The sequence below is a fragment of the Typopeltis vanoorti genome, chromosome 19 (genome assembly GCF_054136105.1).
Source record: "Typopeltis vanoorti isolate ZY-2024b chromosome 19, IOZ_Tvanoo_1.0, whole genome shotgun sequence".
Lineage (NCBI taxonomy): Eukaryota > Metazoa > Arthropoda > Arachnida > Uropygi > Thelyphonidae > Typopeltis > Typopeltis vanoorti.
Genome location: NC_143567.1, coordinates 46,953,874 through 46,974,080, shown reverse-complemented (window position 1 = coordinate 46,974,080; position 20,207 = coordinate 46,953,874). Strand labels below are relative to the sequence as shown.

The window sequence follows — 20,207 nt, the reverse complement described above, 5'->3', positions numbered from 1 at the left end:
GTGTTGTCATATCCTAGGGCCATGGCAGTTAGATTTTTAATGAAAGCAGACCAACTTGGTGAAGGATTAAGTATCTTCATCTTTGCTACATTGTGTGGGGGATCCACAGAATTCCAGAGGCTTCCTTGAACTTCTGATAAAATAATTATGATCAATATAAGTCATTTTCATTTGTCACTAAACTACTTGATGGCCTGTAGCAGTTGTATGGGATGTCAAACCTGATTTACGCTGTCTTCTTTTTAACATCTTTTACATGTTCAGACATGCGAATCTTCCTGTCTGACCTACATAGTAAATGCCAAAAGAGCAATGAATCTCATAAATGCCTTTTTTTTTTCTTGGGATGATGTGGAGGTTTTGGTGGATGTAAGAATGTGGAGATTTTATTCAACAATAAAAATCAACCACTTTAATGTTGTACTCATGGAGAAACTTTGCCGCTCTGTAACATTCTTGATGTAAGGTGTTGTGATTGCATTTTTAAAATCTTGTTTAAGTACAGGAGCTGTCTGAGGTATATTAAGAATTTTGTTGATTGTCTTGTTGATCGTTCATAGCCATTGAGGATGAGATTATACCTCATGTAGTGCAGTGCATTCCTGTTAATTGATGTATTGGATATCTTGTATTCTCTAGCTTGTAATGTTTTAATCTTTCCTATCTTTTGTAATGAGTGATGGTGAGAAGAAGCATGTAAAAATCTTTCAGCTGCAGTTTGTTTTCTGTATACTGAAAAGGACAGTCATTTTTCTTCTTTGTTGGACAAGGATATCAAGGAACAGTAATGTTTTGTGATCTTCCAGTTCAGTAGTAAATTTTATATTGGGATGTAATGCTGTTCAGACAGTCTTTGAAAGAATTAAATCATCCATTGTTCGTGACCAAATAACGAAAATATCATTGATGTAATGTAACCTAAGTTTTTGGTTTTTTGTTATGCTTTTTAATAGTATTCATTTCAAAATTTTCCATAAAGAGGTTGGCCATTTCTGGACCAAATAAAATGTATTGGCCAATGTTGACCAATACACTTTGTTGGAGATAGGAGGGAACCCATAGCAATTCCTTTTTGTTCCCAATATTTGGCCTGAGATGTGAAAAGTCTGACTGTGTCTGGTGGGAAAAGGTTGACAAGCAGATCCACTGTGTCATCCCTAGGTACATTGATGAAAAGATTGACTACATCTAAACTTGCTAGGATATCAGAAGGCTCTATATTTAAATGTTTTACCTTTTCAAGAAAATGTAAGCTATTCTTCACATATGATTCTGTCTTTACTATGTGTGAAGCTGCCAGGCTCAACAGATACTTTGCCAAATTTGAGGTCGGAGAATCTCCCATCTACAATTGGCCATAATGGAATATATTTTTTGTATATTTTTGTATAATATTCTATAAATTCTTGGGACTAATGGATGTTTAGATGATACAGATTTTTTTATTTGTTCTGGCCAATTAGGTAACTTTTTGATCAAGCCATTAATTTATTATGTGTATGTCATGTGGGATCCTGGTCTAAGGATAGGTAGGTGTTAGATTCTTCTGGTAGGGATGTTTGTTTTTCTTACATAGTCGTCTGTATTCCTAACTACTGTTGCATTTCCTTTATCTCTCTTAACTAGTGCTATGTTTTTATCTTGTTGTAATTCTTTAAAACCTGTTAACTCAAATTTCAGTTTGTTTCTAGGTTTTGAAGTAACACAGTTGAAGTTTCAGTGCAGACAAGGTCTGCAATGTCTCTTGGAAGATGGCATATTCTCTTTTCAATAAGTGCTATCATATCCACTTTTGTAATGTTTCGTGGGGATAAGGCAAAATTAAAACCTTTCGCTAAGTTATTATTTTCAGTGCCAGATAAGATTTTGGAAGAAAATCAATGACAATTTTTGAGTGGTCTAGGTGTTTTTGCATTTTCTTTTTCTTGATGAAGTAAGTTAAATTTTTTAATCAAATTATATTTTTTATTGGAGGTAGCTGCAGCTTTGTACCTAGTCTAGCCATAAATACTGTTACAACTCGAACAGTGCATAAATCTTTAATCTATTAGAAAATCATTTACAGCTTTCAGCACATACAAACCACATGTATAACATGCATGCTTGAAGTCTGTGAAGCCACATATGGCAGCATGCACAACATCCAATGGAAACACTGCTACTGTTCACTCCAAATCTACTTGCAGGCATTCAATGCTGGAGTGTCATTTCTTGCAGATTACTCTCTCAAGCTCTAGCCACAATTTGAAGTCCAACAGATTCAGATCACAACTTCTAGATGGCAAATAAGATGGTGATATGTGGTCGAGCACATTCACCTCCAACCACTGTTGTGTGGTCTTCGCTTTCTGTTCAAAGACCAAGTCCTATTGGAAGGTCCACTGTCTACCATGAAACAAAGTGTTGTTCAGAGGCTGTACCACAGGTTCCAGTACAGTGTCTTGATGCACTCTGGTGGAGGTTTTGATCCCTTTCTCACAGAATGCAACTTGGATATAGTAGATAAGATCTATTTTTGATAGACCTTATCTGCTTTGGCCCATAGGATCCTTATATGAAGAATGTTACAGACAAAGTGTAAAATCGTGTATAGACAGAATTTTTAGATCAGATTCTTTCTATACCAATTTTACTTAGGAATTCAAATTAATATTTAACTATTGACTTGCTGTACGACAACAAAAGACAAAGAAATATCCCAGACAGGATTAAGAATAAGACCTAAGGCCATTGTGCACACGAAGGTCAAGAATGCTCAGGATTTCCCACCTTAATTCAGCGACCTAAAAGGTGGAGGGAAAAGACATCTATGAATACCCAGGGGAATAAAAAAGTAGCAAGAACCCAAGGTCGATTGAGCAGCATAATAGGGGGAGACATCGAGAGAGCTGGTGACAGACATGGAGAGAGAGGAGAGTTTTTTCAAGGAAGGTCAGTCATCATGAAGAGAGTTCATTGTGGAGAAGGTTAGCCATAGTTAGCTAGAAGACCGCTTAGGAGGAGAGGTCGTTGCCGGATAAGTTCAAATTTGCCCAGTTTCTGTTCTGGCTTCTGGTTCGAGTATGTCCTGCCAATTCTAGGTCACGGGATCCCATTCCAGCCAGCAGATGCCTGAAGATGCTAGATGGGTCATTTATGCAGTGTAGAAAGTAAGTTTCGGATTTCTATCCACCGAAGTTCTCGATGATCTCCTCCTGTGGAAGTGCCCTCGTCGATATCGGAAAATGGTGCCTGTGTGTGTAAGCAATATTGGAAGGAAGAAGATGATAATGATCTCAAGGATCTACTGAATGTGGACTAAATGACTAAATACCAAGTAAAGTCTAATATATGTGATTTAACTAGAGGCAGAAATTGTGGCAGAGATTGATCTAGCTGTTTTTTTGTTAGTATTGCTTCTGGACTGAAGGCAATTAGCTAACCATTTAGAATTAACTTGCTTAGTTGTGTGAGATAAGATAACGTTACAAGGTGAAAGATAATGTGCGTAATGTTATTTATTGTCCAAGCTTGTCTGTGGTATAGTATGTGTAGATCTGTTATTTTGTATGACTTAAGTGTAGGCATAAATATTACCTTAGTCTGTTTACTTAAAGGAGAATTGTTGAACTAGATATTGCTGAGAAGTATAGAGTCGGGAAAAAGAATGAATAAATTGTTTTGTTTGTCAAATAACTTGCCTGATTCCTATATACCAATGCACTTCTCATAAAAAGACCGAACCTGTGTGACCTAGGGAGTTAAGTAGCCACGACTGAAGAATTGAGTATTGCGTTGCTTGATATAGTGATAAGTGTAAAAGATAATTCCATGCTTTGCTGAGTTTTTTTTTTTTTTTAATGGAAGGATATTTAAGTCCTATCTGCAATTTCTAATGGCGCAGTTGTAATAAATAAATAAATTTTTCAGAAATCAATATAGAAAAACGATTGCTGTTTAGACAAAGGGATTGACTCCAGCCAGAGGCAATTCCTATGTTATAGAATTTCGTGCATGTGATTAAGCATAGTTACGACATTGAGAAAAGGGGGAGAGTCTAAATGAAAGAAAGGATTAACTGTAGTAGACTAAATCAAGCAATGGATTAAGAACAACGGAGTCATGACTATTAAATATAATAAGTTAAGTGAGTTGAAATAAACAAGATAAGTATATATTTTGAACAAAGTATACAATCAAAATTAAAGAATATGTATCATATATTTTACAATGGCATAGTAGATGCAATATTTTACAAAGGAGCAGTCGACTTAATATTACAGTGAAAAGGTGTTCCATGAGTACAACATTAAAGTGAATTTTTTTTTTTTACCATTGCATAAAATCTCCAGATTCTTACATTTACCAAGACCACATCATCCCATGAAAAAATAAGGCATTTATGAGATTCGTTGCTCTTGTGGCATTTGCTATCTAGGCCAGATGGGAAGATCGGGGGGGAGATCCACGTCTGAAAACGTAAGAGACACTGAAGAAAGAAGACAGCATAAATCAGCAAAAATGCCTTATATTGATTATAATTGTTTTACAAGAAAGTTCAAGGAAGCCTCTGAAATGCTGTGGATCCCCACACAATATAACAAATATTAATTTAAATAAAATAAAACAAAATGAAGAAATAAAATGGCTTAATATAAATTAGAAAAATTTCTAAATTTCTATACAGAATTTTGGAGAGATAAATATTCTAAAAAAGATAATTGGCAAACATTTGATGAAAATGAAAAGGAAATAACTAAAGAATTAGAAATCAGCCTGAAAGAAACAAGAAATGGAAAATAACCTGGAGAAGATAAGTTAGGTTCAGAATTATATAAATATGCAGGAATAAGGTTCAAAGAAAGACTCTTATTATTTTTAAATAAAATTATTCAACAAGTAACCCACCAATAGAATGGAAAAAAGCAATTGTGATCCCTATCTTTAAAAAAGGTAGTAGAGATGATCCTAAAAATGATAGAGGTATAAGTATTCTAAATTCCTGTTACAAAATATGTAGCAAAATTTTAAATAACAAACTAATAAAATATTCTGAAAACTTTGTTTTAGAAATACAGAACGGATTTTGTAAAGGACAATCATGTATAGACCCAGCCTTTTGGCTAAAATTAATAATAGAGAAAAGAAGAGAATACAATTTGGAAACACATATTACATTTATTGACTTTGAAATAGCATTTCACAAAGTTAAAAGAAGCATTTATTTAACATGTTAAAAGAAAGACAAATACCAAATATTCTAAAAGCTATCCTAAGTATATATGAAATAATCAAATACAAATAAGATTAAATTATGAACTATCATGTATGAGATTGATGAACTAAGGAGTCCGACAGGGATATCTCCTTTCAGCAACTCTTTTTAATATTTATCTAAATGAAATTTTATTTATTTATTTCATGTGCAAACTACAGAAAATGTAAGAGCATACATATAAATGATTAACGCATACATTTAAAGAAAGAGACATTAAAAGAATTGGAATTAAAAGCATACATTAAAAGACAAAAATGCCACTTGCATGATTTATTAAATAAAAACATAAAATGTCAAATTTCACTCATCCAGTAACTAATATACTTTAGAGCTATTTCATTACACTGCATTAAATCTTCACAGGTACATATATTATTAATGGCTAATAAGCAGCATTGCAGAAGATGATCCATGGTTTGTGTTTCACCATGTGAGCAGCTGTCATTGTCTGTGTAGCCCCATCTGGCCATATTCTGCTTTGATCTGCCCACTCCGGAACGAAGTCTATTCAGTGTCTTCCATCTTTGCCAGTCAAGATGTAAGCTGAGAAGGAAGAGATTCATTTAAGTTCAGCGTCTCTGGAGATTGTTCTTGCCACATTGTTGACCTTGTAGCTTTTATGGAATCAACCAACAGCTCCGCTGAGTGAATAAAACTTTTCCTTGATCGTAGCCTCTTATGTACTGCAACATGTCCATTCAAAGGATGCCGTTCATCATTTAGTTGTTTCCGTTCATATCTACTCTGTGTAGTCGTTCTGATGTGAGGAGGTGCAATACCAGACAGCGAGTATAGATGGTCAATTTTTATAGGCTGCTTAAGGCAGCCGGTAATGTGCCTACATGTTTCATTAAGAACCTTATCAATAATTTTGATGTGATGATCTTTCCCAAACTGGGCTAGCATATTCAGCTATCGAAAAGCAGAGTGCCAGTGCAGAGGTTGCAGTACTTGTGGATTTGCACCCTGCTGAGATGATGTTATGAATTAATAAGATGGAATAAAAATTTCCATCAAGGTATTAAACTTTCTCCTACTGTGAACTTAAACACTCCTTTTTGCTGATGACCAAATAATAATTACAAATTCTGAAGATAACTTACAGAAAGATATTTTAAATTTAAATGAGATAGCCAAAGATTATGGAATGATAATATCAACAGAAAAATCAAAAACGATTGCCTTTAAAGGACAAGATCCAGTAAGAACTAAAATAGTAATAGATAAGATTTTAGAACAGGTGAATTCATTTAACTACCTAAGATGTATGATTACATACGAAAATGAAAATGAATTCATTTAACTACCTAGGATGTATGATTACATGCGAAAATGAAAAAGATATAAACCTAAAAATTGCAAAATTAACAGGTGTAATTAACTATATTTAAACCTAACCTAGTTCAAAAACAAACCAGACTTAAAGTATACAATACTTTAGCCCTACCAGTCCTATTGTATGGAAGTGAAATATGGACAAAAAGACAAAGATTAATAACAGCTGAAATGAAGTTTACAAGAAAAACTGCAAAGTATACTCTATTCGATCACAAAAAGAAATGAAGAAATTATGAAAGTTTTAAACTAGGAATCGGTAATAGGAAAAATTAAAAAATATAAACATAAATGGATGAAACACGTTGAAAGAATGAAAACAGAAAGATTACTAAAACTAGCCTTAAATTTCAAACCAATAGGAAAAAGAAATCCAGGACGTCCTCCTATTAAGAGATTCCACAACGACTTCTAAGGCCAGAACAGGCCACTCTAACCTAAATCCTTGACAACCATGATGATAATGATCAAGGCTTAATCAAGAATTAATCCTTCACCAAGTTTGATCTGCTTTCATTAAAAATCTAACTACTGCAGATCTAGGATATGGCATTGCATGTATGCAGTATTAGAAAAAGCCACTTTAATTTTGTACTCCTGGAGCAACTTTTGCTGTAACATTGTTCATATAAGGATCCTATAAGCCAACACAGAATCTACAAAAAATTGAACTGGCAATCTTGAGATAATGTATCTCAGCCACTTGGGGTGCACCAAGGGTATTTGACTCCTGGGTGCAAACTTTTATTGGCCACCCCTTAAAAAAATAACTAATGCATGTAGCATTTACTACAATAAATAAAATAACAATTTATGCTAACCAAAAGTTACATGTCTTATTTATTAAAAACACAGAATACATTGTTTTGTATAGTTATTTTTAACATTTTTTCAAAAACAAACAAAAAAAGAACAATTTTTTCTTAATATAAACAAAGATTAATTGCACATGCCTTTATATATAAAATTTACTTGACGTGATTTTTTTGTAGCAAAATCATTTATTATATTCTCCATATCTAAATTAGTAGCAATTTGATGTTCTATGCTAATAAGACTTAAATTGTTGAGTCTATCCTGTGCCGTACTGCGGAGATGATTTTTTAAAATTTTCAGCTTTGAAAAAGGTTCTTTCGCCAGTTGTAATGGTCACAGGTATTGTTAAATAAATTCTTCTTAGTTATTGACAAATTGGGGAAAACACTACGAAGATCATTCAAAAATATATACTCAAGTACCGAAAATGTGTTCATGTTCAGATTAAGATAGATTAAAATATTTTCTATTTCCTCGCATAATTCCAAGGAGTTTATATCAGAATCTTTACCATCTATCAATTTTATCTCCAAATCTTTACAATATTTTAATTTTTCTTTTTTCTCCATGGGTTTTAATAAATAAATGTCATTTAAAAATTCAAAAACATCATTATGTTCAATAATGTAAATCTTTCATCAAGTTTTGAAATAGCTATATCAATTATAACTAAATAAAAATTGACTTTGAAATTTTGTTCTTGCGATTCAATAACTTCATCTTAACTTTCATACGAGAATAATCTTTTTGTTTTCTGAGGTCTGACTATTGGCATACAAGGAAAAATTGATCACAATCCACTGTATTTGCAATTTTGGTTGCTTCCCCTAACATATTTTTGTATGCCTCATTTGTTCTACAATCCTTTAAATAATTTTTTAGGTCTATCAACATTTTCATTATTGTAGACATAATTACGTCCGGTTTTTACATAAAATTACTTATGACATTAATTTTCTATAAGATTTGGTGCCATATAACAAGAGAACATATGAATTTGAAAGATTTGATTTTTAATAATAATTCAACTTTGTTCCTTGTGTCACTATCTCTTGATTTACCTTGATATAAAATGTATAAAGCATCGTATATTTTTTCTAAATTATACCTTAAAACTTTTACAGTGTCTATGCGGCTTGACCATCTCCTATCACAAACTTTTTTAACAGTAAAACTTGGCTATTCCTCTTGTAAAATTTTCCAACAATAGGCTGATTTAGAAAAAAAATTATATATTTCCTGAATTAATGAAAAAAAATTTGCTATTTCACGTGGAACACTTGCAGCATCCTTTATCACTAGATTAAGCGTATGAGCGGCACGTGGTACGTAAAACGCTCTCGAGTTCATATCTAATATTCTCTTTTGGAGATCATATGCTTGAGCATGTAAATCGTAAAGATTTATATTTTCTGATTGCAAAAAATCTACAACAAAATTTGTTAAACCTTCGCCTGTTGAGTTAGTATTTGAATAAAATCCTAAAAAGTGTTCTCTGATTTCTATTTTCTTGTTGTCGTTATCGAGGTAAACAAATTTTACAATAGTACTTAATTGATTTTCGTGAGATGCGTCTGGAGTGGTGTCTAAAATGACAGCATAATATTTATTTAATTTTAGCATTTTAACAATATTAGATTTTATTTTTTCTCCTATTATTGAAATTATTTCATTTTGCATTTTTTCGCCTAAATAATGTGGCATTTTATTCTTATCGGTTTGTATTCGACTTATATGATCTGCCATTACATTATTGAATTTTGCTACAGTTTCTATTAATTTTAAAAAATTACCGTTGCTATCTTCAAAAAGTTTATTACTCTGAAAGCTAAATTTTGTCCTGCTAAAAATTGAACTGTATAAATAATCCTTTCTATTACTAATTTTCAATGATTTTTTTCTAGTTTTATTGATTGTTCATTTACTGCATCTATTGTATTATTATTTATAAATGACTTTTTTAAATCGATCAATGACTTGTAACATTTGATATGTGCTTCGCTTTTTTCATGGCATTCTAATGTTCTCGATAAATGTTGCCAATCGCAATAACCAATGGCATCATTGAACACATTAATTTTATCGTTAAAAAGTTTACAAGGAAAACAGTATACTGAATTTTTGCATTTAGAATACAATAACCAATTTTTGGGTATCCTTTTCGTTATTACTTAATTGTTTATAGTAATAATCTGCTGAAAATGATCTGTGTTTTTCATCTTTTGGAAAATCAATATCATATATTTGTTTTGGTCCAACATCTATTAGAATCATTTTGAGATTATCTGTTATTTTTAAAGGCCACTTTCCTGGATCATCAAAATCATGCTCAAGGATGGAATTCATAAGATAGTTTTCAGTTAATTAATAGGGGGATGTTAATCAAGATTATCATCAAGATAATAAGCCTTTCGGCTTATTATCTTGATGATAATATAGTTTTCAGTTGTTATACTTGTGTTGCACATGCTTTTGTCACCTGTTTCTTCCGGTGAACCAAGTGAGCTGTTGAGAGCTTCAGAAGTGAATTAATAGGGGGTTAATTAATAGGGGGATGTTAATCAAGTTTTCAGTTAATTAATAGGGGGATGTTAATCAAGATTATCATCAAGATAATAAGCCTTTTGGCTTATTATCTTGATGATAATATAGTTTTCAGTTGTTATACTTGTATTGCACATGCTTTTGTCACCTGTTTCTTCCGGTGAACCAAGTGAGCTGTTGAGAGCTTCAGAAGTGAAAGATAAATTTTCTAAGCATCGTTTTTTAGCAGCAGCTATAGAATCTTCAGTTAAATGTATGGCAGAAGAAGAATCTTCAAAATTTTCTTGAGCAACTGAAGATTGTACATGAAGATGTAGATGCAAAATAATTGGAAATAGGAGTCAGAAATTTTTTTACATTTTCTTCTTTCGGTGCTCTTCATTTTCTATATTCTGCTTCAGAAAATATTTTTCTTCCATCTGACATTGAAAAGTAAAGGTTGTTAATAATATTTATTAGTTAAATTTTAGGATATACCAAGAAATGAATATTATTACTATTAATGATTATACTGCATTGTATAATCCAAATTAGATATTAGCTACATAAAATAAATATTTGATATTTGTTTCTTGCCGCCCTATCAATGTTGCCTCCCAGGTGCGGTGTACCCTCTGGTTTGCAGCCTTGTCAGCCACTATCTGTGGATCTATATGACAGTGCAAAGCTACAGAACATGACAGGAGCAACTAGCATTGTTCCAATACGTATATAGTAATTAATTTAACGTTTTTATTCTGGTTATGTATTTATATGTACGAATTGTGAAGTTCTGATAACATCTTATATTTGTAATTAATTATTTCTCTCTTTTCTGAAAAACTTTTGCGAATACCCCTGACAATGTAACATTGGTGACTTACGAAACTTATAGGATTATTATTATTATTATTATTATTCATGACACATCCAGGGAGTCCAATGACTCAGTGAGGATTATATTTTAATAAACTCGTTATTTATCTTAATGTATGTAGTCTTGCTACCAGAAACTGTCTACAAAAAAAAAGTATTAGTTAAAAATATATATATATTTCCTATCGAATGTGTGCAGAATTTCAGTCCATTTCTGTTTCGATTCAGGCTGTGAAGGAAGGTTTCACATTATGTGCTAGTATGGGTTATCAGGTTTTGCCCAGACTGGTAGACCAGTGACTATTTGTCATAATAAACACCTCGATTACATTAAATTCAGCAAGCCAGAACAGTTGGTCCCTCAGAACATGCTGTATTCATTAAACATCAAATGTTTTGGAGGAAGATTAAGGTTCTTTATAAAAGTGATTATTTTAGAATGCTTATTCAGAGAGAGTTGTGAAACCTTGCTTCCCATTCAAATCAGAACAGAAGTGATCGAGTGAAATTATCCCCGTTATGGAAAATAATATTTCTCCAGAGGTTTCATAGGTAATAGTTTTTAAATTAATACATTTTTAGACTGTGCCATATATGTGTAGCTCACCCATTTTCATTCTGAAGTCATGTTCTGAAGATAATACCATTGATTCTATGGAAAAAATTCTGTGCCAACTAAAAATATTCTTTTTTTATTGAGCTCAGAAAAATAAGTATTAAATTCATAGCAAGTGATTTCTCTAATGGGCTCAATGGAGAAGGATTTTTATAAGACCAAGTTACTGGTTAGATAATGATGAGCATCCACATGATGTACTGTCCATTAAAAGAGGACTTTCTCTAAATTAAAGAACTTGATCTGTTTTATATGAGATGGTATAAAAATGGTAAGGGATTGTTTACTTTTCCTTTATCTTCAGGGTCAAGCTTCAGATAGAAAAGACATTTTTACAAAACAATACTAAACATGAAATTGGAAGGATATATATTGAAAACAGTTGTTTCAGATGAATCATAAAAATTTGCTGAATGTTGATGGGATAGGACTTCCCATTGCTGATCTAAGCTTTGGTAAACCTTTGCTGTTCCCTTTTCCTCTGTGTATTTAATAGCCAGAATGTGACAAAATCTATAAGTTTAATAATATTTCTCTATCGTTTACACAACAAAAATGCCAGTATTCAAGGCACTTTTAGTTTATGTTCTTAAAACTTTGAATTTGTACCTGCATAATTTGTTGAATGTGAAAGAGAAATGTGTACTACCATTGGCAAGACTATGGATAGTTTTTCATTACTAATTGAACAGAAAGAAGGGAAAGTGAAAAAAAACAGATCCTTGGATAGGAATGCAGATGGCATTACTAGTAATCTATCATACTCTACAGGAAGCACCAGAGAGACAGAGAGAGAGCGCTGCTCAGTAGCATAAGACATAAGAAAGACCATGCATTGGAGCTTGCTCAGAACACCATAAATTAAAGCTGCCAAGAAATTATATTCTTAGTTTAATCCTTTATCCAAGTATAAGAAAAGTTTGTACCTGAAGTAATTTCAGGACTGGGCAACTCTATATTAAAAGAGACCTGTGACAGAAGATCTGTGTGTGTGTATCTGTGCGTGCGCATGTGTCTTGATAAGAGTACTTTTCCCTGTACACAAGAAGATATGTATCTGCAGTACAGTTAGTTGATTCTTTCAGTTGTCTACAAAGTCATTTATTGTATTCATTTTCATTCAGCCCAAACATTGTTGAATCCTCTGCTTTCATTATGAGGACCAGAGTTGCATTACCAAAGTGTTTAAGATGAAATATTTGCATCATCTTCATGCATCATGTAATTTTAATGGCATTGTCTATATGCTACTCAGTAAATTATGGAAACGAAAATAAATACCACATATTAAGTGCTTGAATATTTTATTACAGTAGATCACTGGTAGATAACATTTTGTGTACTTGGTCATATTTGCAGCTAGCCTCATAATGGAACAGAATGTGAGTTGGTATTGGAAGATTAGTATAGGAAAAAGATCAATATTAGATATCAAAATTATTGAAAAAAAAAATTTTAGACTGAAGAAGCACATGCAGGCCTGACACACTCTGTTTTTATATATTATATACCATCTTATTTAGAAAGGAGAATGGTATGTATTTGTGCATTTTGACAATACGATAAATATATACCCACTAATTTTTATTGGCTTGAAATATATATATGTACTAGGTGTGTGGGGGGGGGCTATGCCCACCTGGCATCTACACCCCCCCCCCCCCCCCCCCCCGTGTTCCAGACTGGTAGGCCGATTCTCCTTGAATTCTGATGACTTGAATTTTGAAGACTCAACACTCAGGGTAGCCCCTGAGTTTCAAAACATTCCATAAAAAGGCTTATTTTATATCTATAGGGTAGATATATGTATTATAATGTAGCATTTAAAAAATATATTTTTAGAAATTTCAGATAACAAAAATTTTTTTAGCCATATTGGAATTTAGTTTATTAATCACAATTTTTCTTTCTTTATTACTTAGGATAAGGGTCAGTTAGTTTTTGAAGATCATTGGCCTGACATGAGGCCAACGATCTTAAAATTGTTACGACAAGAACCTGTTAGCCGTAGTGAATGGCAAGATTTATTCTGGTAAGTGTTGGTACAAGGTATGGTATTACAGTTCATTATACTTGCAGGATGAACTTTTTTAATGTATGTGTGTGTATGTGTATACACACACACATTTGTGTGTATTTATTCATTTCTTGTTTATAATTCGAAACGTTTACATGTCTTGTGTTTTGTTCATGAAAATTTTGTTTGTGCAATAGAGTTATACAGGTACATATTAAATTTTTAAGTTTTGTATGCATAATATCAAATTAGTAAAATTAATTATTGATTATTTTCAGATATTTTTGTAACATTACCCCATTAATCATGATGTCGGATAATTTAGTTAGACAGAAGGAGAAAAGTTATTTCTTTAGAAACTAAGATCCAAATTTTAGATCGTTGAAGCTGGAGAAGGTTCAACATCCTTAAGGAAATATTTTGGAATTGAACGATGCTACTGTGAGAACGGTTAAGAAAAATGAAGAGGCCATTAGAAAATCTGTTCTTTACTGAACAAAATTAGGTACCAAGTCATCATCCTATACGAGAGACATTATAAAAGTGAAGAAGGAAAAGTCCCTAGTGATGTGGATAGAAGATTACTCGCAAAAAAGTCATCAAACAGAAAGCATTACAGTTGTACAAACAGATTCAGGAAAAGGAGCCAACAACAACATTAAACAACAATTGTGATTTTTCTGCAAGCACAGGTTGGCTTACAAAATTTCTCAAAAGATATGCACTTTATAATGTAAAAATAAAAGGAGAATCCGCATCTGCAGATGAGCTAGCAGCTAGGGAATTTCTTTCAAACTGTCTAAAATTATTAAAAATGGTAGCTACACTCCTTATCAAGTTTGGAAAACGCAGATGAGACCGACCTGGCTTTTTTTTGAAAAAAAATGCCAAGTAGAACTTATATGCAAAATCACAAAAAAGTGTTGGTGGCTTTAAAGCAGCTAAGGGTGTCGTGTGACTCAGTTTTGCAGCAATGCCTCAGGAGATGTATATTAAAACCATTACTCATTAATTGATCCCTAAGACCGTGGGCAATGAAAGGTGTGGATTTTAACACGTTTTAAAAGTGTACTAGTTGAGAGAGGAATTTGTCTCTCAACAGCTCAATAAATTCAGTTTCATTTTTTTCATGCAATTTCATAGTTCCAGTCAGTGTTCAGATAATTTAAGTTCCCCATAATGTGTTAAAACGTTACCAGTGCATTGGAAAGCAAACAAAAACAGTTGAGTTATAAAAGAAATTTTTAATGAATGGCATGGTTCCATCAATGTTTTGTTCCAGAAGTAAAATGCTATTTGATGGAAAAAAAATCTGGACTTAAAAGTTTTATTGATTATAGACAATGTACCTGTCCATCCTGTTTTAGAACACCCGAATGTGGAATTTTGTTTTCTGCCACCTAATACATCCACTAGACCAGGGTGTGATCATTACCTTCAAAACTTACTACACAAGATGAACATTTCAATACATTTTGGATAAACTAGATAAGGATAATTTACTGACAGTTATTGATGTGTGGAAGAAATTTTCTTCAATCCATAATTTGATGCAATCCATAATTTTTGGATTGCATCAAACTTGCTAAGTTTGCATTATCAAAATTGAAACCATCAACTTTAAATGCATGCTGGAAAGCTATTTGGCCAGAATGTGTGAAAAAGAAAAATCCCCATACCTTTGCATACAACTGAATATCCTAATATCATCAGATTAGCACATGCAGTTGGCAGAGAAGGATTTGATGATTTTTCTTCTCCAGATATTGAAGAATTGATGGTTGACAAGGCTGTTAGTGATGATGAAATTATAGAAGCTGTCCTTGAGAATATCACTGAAAAAGAAAAAATGATGAAGAGATTCTGCTCACTGCAGGATTAATTAAAGAAGGGCTTCAAATGGCTAGTAAATTGCAAAGTCATTTTCTTACACATGATCCAAATTGAGACTCTGAGAGTCTCTATTTGGATCATGTGTAAGAAAATGTGTTGCTCTCAGATACTTCAAATCCTATCCATAGCTTCACAAATGACAGTACACTGCATTCATCCTTTTCATTGTCCTGAACCTTGACCAATGTCCTGAACTCCAATCTCCTAGCTGTATCTCAGTGGAATAAGGACACCATGTAGACCTTAATGGCACCAAATCTCTGTTGTATGATCTCTCGCAAGAAAGAGCTCATCCTCTCCTTACCTCCAACAATAACCTGATATCCAAAGATAATCGGATTTCCCTCCTTGTACTGACCTACACCGCCAACCTTTCCTTCCACAAACACATCTCAACCATAGCTTCTGCAGCTTTCAAAAAACTTGGTATGCTACTTCATACCTTTACAGCTGCTAACTCTACAAATCCCAAATCCACCCAACCATGGAATATCGCTCACACATTTAGGGTGGTGCACCAAAATCCTCTGCAAGATTGCTCGATGCTTTTCAAAAGAAGGCAGTCCGGTTAAGTGATGATCCCTCTCTCACAGACATTCAGTTTCTACCTTATGACTGTTCTCTAGATACTTCCAAAGACAATGCTGTGCTGAATTGGTCATCACTATCATACACCCACTTTCTTTAAAAATCATAAAATTAAGAGCTACTGCTAACCAACACCCATTTACTTGACCAGCTTGAACCTGCTAAACCAACTTCTCACCTGCCTCTTTCATTCCATCTACTTCTGTTGGAACAGCCTCCCTCACTCTGCCTTCCCCAAAGAATACAACCTTCAGCTGTTCAAACTCCTTTCTTCTTACCCTCTTGCACGTGCACACACAGCACTGATTTGCTATAGACTTTGCAACCTTTTGCATATGGGTTTGTGTACTTCACAAACTTTGAAATATACAAAGCTTGATTCACCATTCCAGTAGTCCTTTTACTATTGCATATTTTAAAGTTTGTCTGCTGTTTGTTTAAAGTTTGTTTATTTAGATCTTATCACTAATCAAACAGAAACCCATTTGTTAACACCTAAACATTTGTTTTGGAAGTTAAGCTAGTTTGAAAGAGTAATAGAGCATATGTTGAAAGTTTTTTCACTTGGTTATAAATTAAATTAAAGATGCTAAGAAATTATGTTCTTGTTTATCCTTTATCCAAGTGTAAGCAAACAAAGTTTGTGTGTGAAGTATAGTATCTTCATGACTAGGCTACTGGTATATAGAAGCTAATGACTTCACATTAATTGTTTTTGTATCCTATAATGCAGAGCATGCATAAATCCTTTTGGTGGGAAGGGCAACTACCCAGATCATTTTCAACCTTTATTGAGGTCTCATCAGTGAGAACCAGACCCAGAAGAGTCATAATTTCTTGCTTTGTAGTTCAGCATGTAACCTTTTCTGAATGGAGCATTCATAAACTTAGCCACTTCTCAAGAGAATACTGCATGATCACTGTCACCAATCGGAGGCAGAATAGTTACGTCTTTAATTGAAACCCCCCCCCCCCCCTCTGATACTATAATGAGATCTAATACTCTTTGACCACAAGTTCCTTCTGTCACATGCTGCTTGAGGAATTTGTCTCTCAACAGCTCAATAAATTCATTTCATTTTTTTCATGCAGTTTCACAGTTACCCAATCAGTGTTCAGATAATTTAAGTTCCCCATAATGATTACTCTATTTGCACATATAGGTGATGCATTTCTTTCTCATTATCAACCTACCACCAGGTCTGTAACAACACCCCACTGTGTATTTGTTAGACTCTACCTCACCAGATGGCTTCAAACTCACTGCCACATGAAAAACTGTTAATAGTATTGAAATCAATGGTCTCAACTCCAGCTGGATTCAAGTCATCTGATATTATTAGCAGCTTGCCCCCTCTTCTCCTGTCCTGTCTATTCTTTCTAAAAATACTGTACCCTTTGCACTCGATACTAGTTATGTGTGCTTCTGATAGTCAGGTCTCACTAATGCCTACAATATTAGGTTCCAATATATTAACCAAGGCAACATTCTATTTCTTTGTTTCTGATATTCCTAGTGTTTGTATACATCCGTAATAAGTTACCTGCATGCTCTTTTGTATACCGTGGTCTACGTGACACAGTTCTACGACTTGCAGATCACTGTTCTTATCTAGTTCCTCACTTATGCAGACATTTTTACAGATGCTTGATTGGTCCAAAATGGATGAACACAGAACTGTTCTTTCTTCATAATCATTTCCATAATAATAACCATTCCTATCATTAACACAATGACCTAACATTGTCGTTTATACACACAGATTCTTATGATTCCTTCCATCAGAATTTAGTTTCCCCTCACTTTCTGTGTTAGGTCTCATACCAGTTATTAGTTTTTCAAGACTCCTAAGCCAAACGCATTCAAGTGTAAGCCATCCCTCTTATACAAATCGAATCTTCCCTCAAACTCACTCCAAACATCCAAAAACTTGCATCCATTCTCTCTCCACATTGAATCATTTGCCATCATAGCCCTTCTTCGTAATTCATTTCCATTGTATCTAGGTAATATACTAACAATTTTTACTTTCTCGCTCTTCACTCTCAATTCTTCCAACAACCTTTTCATATCCTAGTTTTATTCAATTTTCATATTCTTCTTCAGTTTTCAATTTTATTCTTCTCAAAACTTCTCAAAAATAGTGATCACTTCCTGTTTCAAATCCTATGTGTACTGTTCTGTCCTGAACTAGTATGAAGATATCGCTATCAACAATAACACAGTCAATGAGACTTTCCTTATTTCTTTTCTTTTCTTCTCTCCATGTGAATTTATGTACATCTTTATGTTGTAATATAATATTAGTAATGATTAGTCCACGTCCTGAACAAATCCAGCAGGTGCTTACCATTATTGTTACCAAACAGTAAACAGTATCTCCAACAAAGACTAACCGTTTCTTTTTGTCAGCTGCCTTCTTTAATATTCTTGAAAAATTCCTCCACTTCTTTCTCATCAGAACCATCTGTGGGACCATAGGCACAAGTCTCCTTGTCCATTTGATATCAGTGTGCTTCTCTAATTTTTATGAGTCAAGGACCCATCGAGAGAAGCTATAAATTACCCAAACCAGCTGTCATATTTTCCTTAAATTCATTCACACTAGATGCACTCACTTCCCCTAAAAGCAAACTGTTTCACTTGCTCCCTGCTCTGAGCATGTGGAGGTGAGCAATTACGATAGATGTACTGGAGGTGCATAGGATATTACATTATCTTGATGCGAATACAGCTGTGGGATTAGATGGCATATCTGCTCAAGTATTACGAGAGGGTGCTAGGTAATTGGCAGTGCTATTGACCACATTTAAGTCACCTCTAGGTTGGTCTCCTAAGGATGTGGAAAGAGGAGAAAATAATTCCATTGCATAAAGTAAGCTCCAAGACTGAAGTAGCAAATTATTGACCAGTCAGCTTCTCAGGTGTCATGGTCCAAGGTATTGGATAGGTTGGTTAATTGAAAAATCCTGTAATGGGATACTCTATGGGGAGGACATGGATTCGTGAAGGGTAGGTCATGCCTCAGTATTGTGACAGCTGAGTTGGATAAAGGCAATGAGTACAAAGTGATACTATGGGACCTTGCAAAGGCTTTTGGCAGGATACCACATAGAATTCTTATAAATAAATTGCAGCAAATGAGGATTGATATGAAGTTGATGTGGATTTAGAAGATGGTTGATGGAGAGATACTAGACAGTAGTTTATTCAGTAGTAGAGTCCAGTAGAAGACCCATGACTACATGATGCAGAGCTTTAATTTCTACATTAATTGATATTAAAGTCAACCACTGAACTACCATCCAGTTACTCTTACTACAGCCTCCGTAGCTCACTCTGTATAGACGAAGCCCTTTAGTCAGATAGATCTGGGTTCGATTCCTGTCCATGATGTGAGGAACCTTTATCTGGTCTGTTTTGACTAAAGGTGAGTGAGCCAGTTTCATACAGAGATAGTGGGTTTTTTAATCCTGGAAACTCATTTTTTTTTTTTTTTGTCTCTAAATGGGGACAGAAAAACCTGAGCTCCTCACTCGTCACTGATTAGTTGATAGAGACCTATCAGCTGATCAATGACCAGCAGTATGGATTCTGCCATTTGCAATCTACAACTGATCTTCTTGCTTTCACCACCTGCCTTTGGGCTGAAGCCATGGAAATATTTGGAGAAACTCATGTGGTTGCCCTTGACATTTAAAGGACATTTGATCAGGTTTGGCACAACTTCAGGACCTACTAAGCAAACTGCCATCCTATGTTCTGCCTTCCACACTCTGCAACTGGATTCATCTACTTTCTCCCTGATCACTCACTACTTGTCATGGTGGACAGTTTCCTCTTTTCAGATTTCCCCACCAATGCAGGAGTACCCCAGGATTCGATTCTTTCACCCACTCTCTCTTCTTGTATATTAATGACCTGTTCTCACGGACTTCCAGTCCTATCTATAGTTTTGCTGATGACAGTACACCCATTCCTCCTTTTCATTCGATAAACCTTGTAGTGCTCAAGTGTTAAAATCCTCAAGATCCACCATGACCAGTGGCCTGAATTACAATCTCCTAGCTATATCCCAGTGGGGCAAGGACAACCTTGTAGACTTCACTGCCACCAAAACTCACTCCTATCAGCTCTTCACTAGAAAGAGCTCGCATCTCTCCCCCCTTACCTTCAGTAATACTGAGATAGTCAAACACAATCAGACTTTCCTTCTTGAACTGACCCACACCTCCAATGTTTCCTGGTATAAACACATTTCAACTATAGCTTCTGTAGCTGCCAA

The 20,207-nt window shown here is 34.1% G+C and overlaps 1 protein-coding gene across 4 annotated transcripts in view; it reads left to right on the top strand.

The window, feature by feature from the left end:
* Nucleotides 1-20,207, top strand: part of Cul5 (cullin 5) — a 241,247-nt gene that overhangs the window by 69,623 nt on the left and 151,417 nt on the right. For all 4 annotated transcript variants that reach the window (XM_090409605.1, XM_090409608.1, XM_090409606.1 and 1 more), the window contains one exon: nt 13,346-13,455. In XM_090409605.1, coding sequence (XP_090265731.1) covers nt 13,346-13,455 — 110 coding nt within the window. The remainder of the gene's footprint in view (nt 1-13,345; nt 13,456-20,207) is intronic.